The following is an 8,973-nucleotide window of genomic DNA, read 5'->3' as shown; positions in this document are numbered from 1 at the left end:
TCAAATAAAAAAATACATCTTTGTATAGGTGAAGGTCTTGGTATAAAGCTGTGGAAGGGGTATCATATGTCACTTTAATTTTAACTTTTTGAGGTACATCAAATGTAAGCATTGCATGAGTTACGATTATTTAGATATGATACACCATCTATATGACGCAAATAAAATTTCAGGATCGACCGGAGTAGTCACCTTTCCTTTTTCTGTAGTTACCCTTGTGAAAACATAGTCTTAATCAAATATAGAGGTGCGTTTATTTTCCTCCTGAAGGTATTTTTATTATGACACGTGTCATCTAAACTCTACAAAAGTATTGGCGATCTGAAATTCTATTACTTTTGTTTTATTCGGTAAAGTTGTCAAAAAAGCCTTTTTTCCTACCTAATACTACATACGCATGTCTTTCAGTCCCCTGTTTTGTATGAAAACATTTGTGAATAAACTCACGCAGTATTGTCATGAGCTTGTGATAACGAAGTGTGTTTCTAGGGGAGTCCGAGTTGATTCTTTACATTTGTTTCTTTGTATGTACTATTGTAACGGTTTAGACGCCTTTCAGTCCGAGTGGCTTATTTGTATTGATTAAAACAAAAAAAGGCCAAACCGAAACATTCATTTGCATAAATCCCTTTGATTTGGTATTTGGTTGATTCAATACAAAGTCAGGATAGGTTCATAACCTTTATATGAATAAATAATCTTCTTTTCAATACAACAATAACATGACAAAATCAGTAGCCTATTCCTCTAAAACCCAATTTGGTCTTAGTATCCTATCAGTACCTGATGTTGGTTTTGAAAATAATTTAAGCCTACAGAAGGTTTTATACAACTCATAGAAGGTTATCTGGTGAGTATACATCTACTAGAAGTTTATTTGGAACTTTGAATCAAATTCTCCCTACGGTATATAATTTCAACCAAGTTGACGGCTAACAGGGAAAACCCCAAAGGAGGATGACTCATCCAAGCATATGGCTAATTTGCATATGTGAGTAGGTATCATACCATTCCTATCTCAGATTTTCTCTGGTGGTTATCACTCATAGTGATACTAAGTCAAGATTGGTATGGTTCTGTTTATGGCTTCGGAAGTGACTGCTCAAGGAGCTATTGAGATTCAGAATCTGCTTGAAGCCGAAAGTAGGCCTCGTTTTATATGCTGATGACGTCACCCCTGACCAATCAGAATAATTCTTACAAACACGTGCAATGTCCCGGTAAAATGTAAACAGGAATGGCGATCGCAACTTGTGTTTTCTCCAGAAAGGAAAATGCAATATTTGCTAATAAAAATATAATACAAATCATACATATAATGATCTCAACATCTGGTAAGGATACTTTCCTAAGGAACCATAATCATAAATAGCGTCAACTAACCGTATCATTTCAACAGGACGTAAAATTAAGCGTTACGACTTGTAAATCTCAATGTAAACAGACCGAAATAGATCGATAAATATTACTAATCAAGTCAAACTTAAGGTAATATCACTTTCCATGACTAATATGACAATCGTAATCGAAATAAATGCATGAGGGGGTTACCAATTTGTAACACTATTTTAGTTACTTTATGTTCTTTGTTGTATTTGTCTGTTTTCTATGTCTGGTCGTTGTTCATGGATGACATTCTTTTGATTTCCGCTAGAATCTAGGTTCCCTCCCCTGATCATTCTTTCAATTGACCAGTTGAACAGAAAACACTCTTTTTTGAAGTTACACACCATCATTATATAGATAGCAGTGATTTACCGATTGTTCCAAATGTAATTTTTTTTTCGATAATTCACACTGTGAAATAAAGTCGGTTATTTCACTTTCACGCTTTCTCCAGCCAACACGTCACAACACGAATATCCGCCGTTCACAAAATTTTAAATTTGTGTTGAAAATACCTATGAATAATGGAGGAAATCTATATAATAAATAGGATAATCAATTGGTTATTCACACTTTCCAATTATCCTATTATTCATGACAATGTAAGAAACTATATATTACAGAATCCGATTCAAAATTGGAAAAAAATTATAAAAATGATCAAAGGTAGTGCATTTTAAACTTGATAATAATACGCGAATGTTTTCCATCCTTGATATATATATTCAAATGACGGTAAAGAAAGGTCAGTGTAATGTTGTCGATCTCCGCGTTACGAATATATGCTACGTGGTTAATAGATGCACTTGTTGTCGTTTTAAAAAAGCTTTTTATGAAATCAATGAATACACATTCAATTTGCATGATTTAGTTCACTTCTTTCGCTTCAGAACCAAAAAAATAAGGTCAAGGTCAGCATTTGACTTGAAAATGTGTCAATACTTTCACTGTAGATAAAAAGTTCAGTGTCATGGATGTTTTGACATTGGGTCGAAATAAGACGAACTAAACTACTTTGGTTTAAAGGCGTTAAATGCTAATTATTCTTTTTGTATTTTGCTTGTACATTGTTAAATTACAGACCAAGATGTATAACTATACATATATTCTTAAGTAAAAGATAAGATTTTCACAATTTGAACAGTAAATTTAGATAACGATTCCCGAAAATCAAACGAAAAAAATGTCATGTTTTTAATATCAATGAATGAATTAAATCAAGTACATACGGGTTGATTTGACAATGCGAAAAACAAACTTGTATAAGTTCCAAAATTCAAGCTTTTTTCGACTTTTCCATTAAAGAGATATTTAAGATTACTTTAATACATAGCATTATAGACAGTGTTAACACGAAAACACAAAGGCAAATAGTTAAGTACTGGTTGCTCAGTAATTCTGGTGAGGGAATAGTTGCAAACGCGCGAACTGGTCCACCGCTTCCATCATGAAGTTTAATTACTGGTAGAAAAATAGTACTACCTACTTGTGGAATAGCGTCCAAGTTAGCAACATTTTCAACACCAACTAAACCGCTTTTTGCAACAAGCCTATGTACTAAATATTCTGTTGATTGACCATAGTCATTCGACGGAGTGTCTACTCCTACTGCCTTAACGACACGGTTGTTGATCAACCACAGAACGGTATCGACATGCCAACCAGGAAAATGAAATGTTGTATGATCATCAAATTTTTCTGTGTTGAAAACTAAATTTTTGTTTGGGTAACGAGAATACCACCCAGAATTCATGACAACAATGGCACCGTCCGGTATTTGACCAAAGTTCGCTTCCCATTCCTTAAGATCTTTAATAGATACTCTGTAGTCGTGGTCTTTTTTTGACTTTTCTTGTACATCAATGATGACGCCGGGCCCTACCAAATCTTTCATTGGAATTTTCTGTATGCGCATCCCACCCTCGGAGAAATGGGAAGGCGAGTCTGTGTGTGTACCCCCATGCTCAGAAGATCCAAAATAATTGCTCTCAAACCTATAATAAACAGATAATATTGTAATGTAATAATCTATCTATAAGCTGAGTTCAAGTAAGCCGTCTCTTCAGGAATTCTTTGCTTCTCATTTTTGCTTGATTATTGCAGTGTCTAGAGTTTCGAATGTCAGTTCACTAATTGTCCACTTGAGCAAAACGACAAGTGTTTAATTACCCACGCAACTATATAATAATATAATTCTTTAGTACAAGTTATTATTCAAAAGTTATTATTTCTCCAAAAGTTTTACTTTTACTTGTAAATATAAATATCGAAGAAACCAAATTTTGTTAAAAAAAAAGCTTTGTCAAGCGCAGCATTATACGACCAATAATGTTGAATCCATCAGTAGCAAATGAGGGTACAGTATTATTTTTTGACGCAGTTCGTGATGGACACAACAACTGGTTTGAACACAATATTGGACAAAAATTAAAATTCAATGGAAATGGGAAAAAATCTGCCAAAAGGGTGCCAATCAAAGACCTTTGCTTCCGATCCCTGTATGTAACGAATCGTAAGAGATTTAAATCTTATTGAAAGTCGCAGGCGTCGATTTTCGGGAGGGATCCGTTAAAATAATTCAGAATCGGATATGGCGCGGTTATCTTTGGTCGAAAACCGTATGAGAGATATCTGAAATCAGAATAAGGTAGGAATCTGCATGAGGGATCTTTTAAAAATCTGGTCAGATATATAGAAAAAAATGGCGATTCAAAAGCTATAGGGCCCTCCGCCACGTATCATAATACAATATGATAATATTGAAAAAAAAATTCGGAAAGGTTTACATAAGTTATCGTAAATACACACACACCAAAAAACAAAAAACAAAAACAAAAACACCAACAAAAAGAAAACGGACACAAACGACAAAGACTACGACAACAGGGTTATATTATTTTTCGCTTGCAATATCTTTGTGTTCATATAAAAAGTGACAAATTAGAACTTATTTTTCATCCATTGATATCAACCATCTGATCAAACTGAACAAACTGAACAAAGTCTAAATTAAATGGTAATTTGTTACTTGTTCTTGTCATTAACAGTTTTGATTTCCGAGCATCGCGATTAATTTTGTAGATAAAAAAATGCCAGAATGTAAAAACAAATGATACTATAATAGTTATAAAATTATTATGAATTCAGAAAATTATGAAGTCTTCTTTTACTAGCTTCTTATATATTGCCTTCCAGAGACCAATATTAGAAAATATATATATATGTCTATTGGTAAAAAAAAATAATGACCCCCAATGCTTAATCAACCAGGAAATTCCATTTTTGCTTGACCTCTACAATTTGTACCATCCCCTGGAAATAAATAATGGCAGGTCCTTTAATGTTAGACTATATGACATTTTGAGGCCATGAAAAGAGGAACACTTTTTGTACTTGTATAATTTCCATATACTTTTCTGTATAAATTCTGTAAAAATGAGAAAAAACTTCAGCCGAACTTGATTGTTTTGCATTTATGCTAGAGCATTACTAACTAGTAAAGTTACGATTTTTTAAAGATAATTATGACTTTGATATTTCTACCGAAATGTGTTAAAAGAGTAATCAAGGGAACCAAGATTCTAGGGGAAATAAAAAATATAATCCAGGGATAAAGACCATATTGGAAAAAACAGACACATACAATAAAGAACATAAAATAACAAAATAATACGTCAAAGCAACAAAAGTTAATGAACATATCCGACTCAAATATAAACTGGGAGCATGGACCATGTGCACCGGTAGGGCAAACGTCCTCTGCTTTTCTAGAAATACCCGCAAAGTTGCTCATAAAAAGTCAGGTCCGGGATAGACGAAAGAGGAAATGAAAACTATGGCACGTTGAACAAATTGGTTCTCATGGTGCAGATAGATGGATACACCGTAACGACACACGAGTCCATGATGATTACTAAACTTCTGTAGTGATGGCTTCAATCTTGTATCAATATATCCTAGTTCCAGAATCTTAATTATAAATAATCTTGTGAGATACAATATGTTTGCGTAGTTACGACAAGCTCTTGGCATAACATACGAGTTGTGATAAGAAAACTCAACAGATGCTGAAGGCATGTTGCCACCAATGAAAGTTGATTATACGGAATGAAGCGTCTAGGTCAAAATATGAGACTGACCTACTAGTAGCTGTAGTATTCTTAATCTCACATTCGTTAAGTAGATGCGATGTATATGATCCCGAAACTAGGATTGTTTAACGATAATACGTGATCTACATAGCGGAAACTGAGATAAAAGTATCTGGCTAAACGATGTTCTTTCCTTTGGATCAGATCACTATAAAGTCAGCTCATATCTTAAAAAGGAGCACATTTATTAAAACGCTTAACATATACAGTTGTAAATAATTGATAGGGTTGAGAGTGAATTGTCCATGATATATTGCTTCAATTAGATATATATATATTGCGTAACTACTGCAGACTGATTGAACCTAAACCACCCACAATACCATCGAACGGTTATATTAATAGACAGTTAAACTATTTCTAAGTTCATCTTTTCCGATTTATAGATAACCGATATCATCCCGACGAAATTTTCAACGGTTAATTCCTGAGTGCCGAGACCATATATTGAAAGATACAATACACAAAGGACGTATTAATATACAAAAAATCTTGTAGCCGAGTAACTCTTGAAAACAACATGGTATGTTTGAGAAAATTGACTAATTTACCCAATTCAACAGTCGCTGTACTAAGATAATCGTAATTGCCATTACCATTAATAGTTTGATGCAACTGATTATAGAAATTTCTAAGTAGAGGACTATCCCTATTCAACACTGGAATATGAATAGACAAAAACAAAATCGTTAAAGAGCATAACACAGCTTCATTGTATTATCAAAACCGTACAATTTCAAACAATGGCATCAATTAGTTATTGCAATTTTGAAATTTAAAACATTTCCGTGCTTTAATGAATAGGTCATTCGAGTTAAAATAATATAAAAAGCTTTTTTTAACTTAGCAATGATTTTTGTGTAAAAAATCCATTTAGTATTTTGTAGCAAATTAGCCTTCATGTAACTCATACAATGTTACAGTTTATCAGTTTTCAGAATGGACAGTGGTTTGTGAAGTGTGGGACGAAACCATGGCTAAACTCTCAAAATTAAAAAAACAATTTTTATTTCTAAGTTGCTTTTTTTGGCGTTGTGTTCACCAAAAATGTATAAAGCAGAGGAGTCGCAACAAATGATAAAGATGTGTACAATCAAATCTTTGATGGTTCCATCAAGAGTATCGTACCTAAAAATAACTTCTCAACACCATTGGGAAATCGGCTTCATTTTTCACCTCTTATCAATAAACGATTTCGAGGAAACAAAACAGATACTGGTTATTAATGCTGCCATTGGTTTGCATTGGACAGATTCCTCTCTGTCGCGGAACCCGGCGAAATTTGGGAACCTAACACAACTACAAGTGGAAGTAAAAGACACGTGGGTTCCTTTGATCTCCCTTCAGAACAATGCTGACGATCTGAAGCCCCTCGGTCTTATTCGATTTTCCTGTGAATATATATAATGACGGATCAATAATTTATACCCCTGGAGGGACCTTGAAGGCTAAATGTGATACATATATATCTAAATTTCCATTTGACACACAAATGTGCAGCTTACAATTTGTCAGCTGGACTTCAGATAACACATTATTTAAATTTTCCAGCTCGAGACCTGAAGTTTATAGGAAACATTTCAAAATAAGTTCTGTCTGGGAACTAACCAACAATTCTGTTGAAGCGATCTATCACGGAGGTTATACCGAATACTGTGTTACTTTAACGTTGAAATGGAGATCGACATACTTCGCTTGGATGATTGTTGTGCCAGCGATGCTACTATGTCTTTTGATTCCAATGGTGTTCCTTCTACCGACTGAATCCAGACAACGCGTGTCATTTTACATGACAGTACTTCTATCTTACGCTGTGTTTTTAACAATGGCTTCATCTTCGATTCCAGCTACATCAAATCCAATGTGTTTTCTCCTAGCACTAATATCAGTGGACTCATAGTTGTAGCCGTCATTGTATCCGGAATTCATTACCATATGATATCGTATAGTCCAGTAACAGTAATGAAATTTGTTTGAAAACTGTTGTCGACAAATTGTCAGCAAAGAAAAGGACGCAGGTGGAAGATCCGCAATCCTCACATGTGGACAACATGTTTCAAATGCTCTAGATAGAATTTTTATTGCATTGGCATACGTTTTGAATTTTTCTATCTATAAGTATGTATTATATACAGATTTTAGAGTCAGGATGACTTACAAAATTGCGTAAAAAAAGCTTTAGTTAAAAAAACACCAGCATGTTATGTATAGAAATAATCATCTTTTCATTCATTGTGGCCTTAACCACTTATTTATTGTATATGGAAAAAAATATTTTAATATACTGTTCTGTTTATTGCAAATTCTTTATTGGTAATAAGAGTTCAGTAAAAAAACTTGGTTACCTCTTTGTCAAACGAAATGATATTATAATTAATTGTGAACATAAAAAAGTACTAACCTTTCCATAAGTACCTTGCATATTTTTTTAAATTCAAAATGGTCCACTGCAAGGCAGAAATGTCAAATGTTCTTGAAGGAATTGGTTTGAATCATGCGACACCCCCATTTGATATTTGTATAAAATATCCATGAAATCTCATTACTGCAGTGCTAGATCCCGTATTTAGACTCAAGTCGACCCGAATGTAACATGGTTATTAAATATAAAGTTTTAATTAACACAAAACTCTATTCCAAATGTCTTTACTACTCATTATAATTTGTTCACAGTTTTAGACATATAGTAGTCTTCTGAATAGAATGGTGACTTAAGCATGGTTTCTATCTTATAAGGAGTATAGATTTACATTGATCTACATTTGTATGGCAGACATATTTCATGCACCTCAGGGCAAGAACAATTATAGCAACGGCCCATAAGTAGGCATGTCAACCCACCCGGACACACTATTCTGATTTCGAGTTGTCGCCCAGTCTACACTTTATCTCTAACGTCACTCAAATAATCTTCAAATTTATCTTTGTATAACAAGAGACCGTTATTTATCTCACGAAATTTTACCTTCGCCATTGAAGGACTTGACGGACTACTCAGTGATGGACCAGTGCAAATGGATTACCACTGGAACACGGGAAGGCAATCATACCATAATTGAATAGAATCGGCTCTGATTTACTCTATTCCGAAAATACTCCCCCCGCTTATTAAAAGAAATTAATACTTACCAAATGTCTTGAGTTAAGTTTTCCCTCTTTAAGATAGTGAAATTGAAGGTTGGTATTCCAGGCCAATATATAGTAGATGAGTTTAATTCATGTGTCAGGTCAACTACTGTAAAGTCCAATGAGTAAACACATTGTACAGCTTTAATGACAATAAATACCCACTGCTGAATCATTGTAGACATAATTGTCTCAGTAGATTTAAGTAGCAGTCTCTATCAAAATATTACAGGAGGCGATTCATGCATGTCAAAAACGCACAAAATCATTTCTATTTATTATTTAGAACCAGTTACAAACCGCATTACCT

The 8,973-nt window shown here is 33.9% G+C and overlaps 1 protein-coding gene across 2 annotated transcripts; it reads right to left on the bottom strand.

The window, feature by feature from the left end:
• Positions 1 to 634: 634 nt before the first annotated feature.
• LOC148601751 (uncharacterized) lies at positions 635 to 8,973 on the bottom strand. Of its 2 annotated transcripts, none has more exons than XM_088555996.1 (2): positions 8,667 to 8,973; positions 635 to 3,380 (listed from the first exon to the last, which is right to left on the bottom strand). In XM_088555996.1, the coding sequence occupies exons 1-2, from the start codon at positions 8,846 to 8,848 to the stop codon at positions 2,663 to 2,665; spliced, it is 900 nt and encodes a 299-aa protein (XP_088412122.1). In that variant the 5' UTR covers positions 8,849 to 8,973; the 3' UTR covers positions 635 to 2,662. The 2 variants fall into 2 exon arrangements, with proteins under 2 accessions (XP_088412122.1, XP_088412123.1); XM_088555997.1 differs by lacking the exon at positions 8,667 to 8,973 and adding an exon at positions 7,939 to 8,189.

Source organism: Perna viridis, chromosome 12 (assembly GCF_037379345.1).
Source record: "Perna viridis isolate PV_CMFRI_1.1 ecotype Kerala chromosome 12, ASM3737934v1, whole genome shotgun sequence".
Lineage (NCBI taxonomy): Eukaryota > Metazoa > Mollusca > Bivalvia > Mytilida > Mytilidae > Perna > Perna viridis.
The sequence above is the reverse complement of the archived record's forward strand: the minus strand, read 5'-3'. Positions and strand labels throughout refer to the sequence as shown.

Bases quoted from the DNA above. Each gene is read 5' to 3' on its own strand.
- LOC148601751 (XM_088555996.1), bottom strand. From the start codon at position 8,848: ATGTCTACAATGATTCAGCAGTGGGTATTTATTGTCATTAAAGCTGTA. The intron at 3,381-8,666 runs GTAAGTATTAAT...TGTTTATTATAG, and splicing joins AACTTAACTCAAGACATTTG to GTTTGAGAGCAATTATTTTG.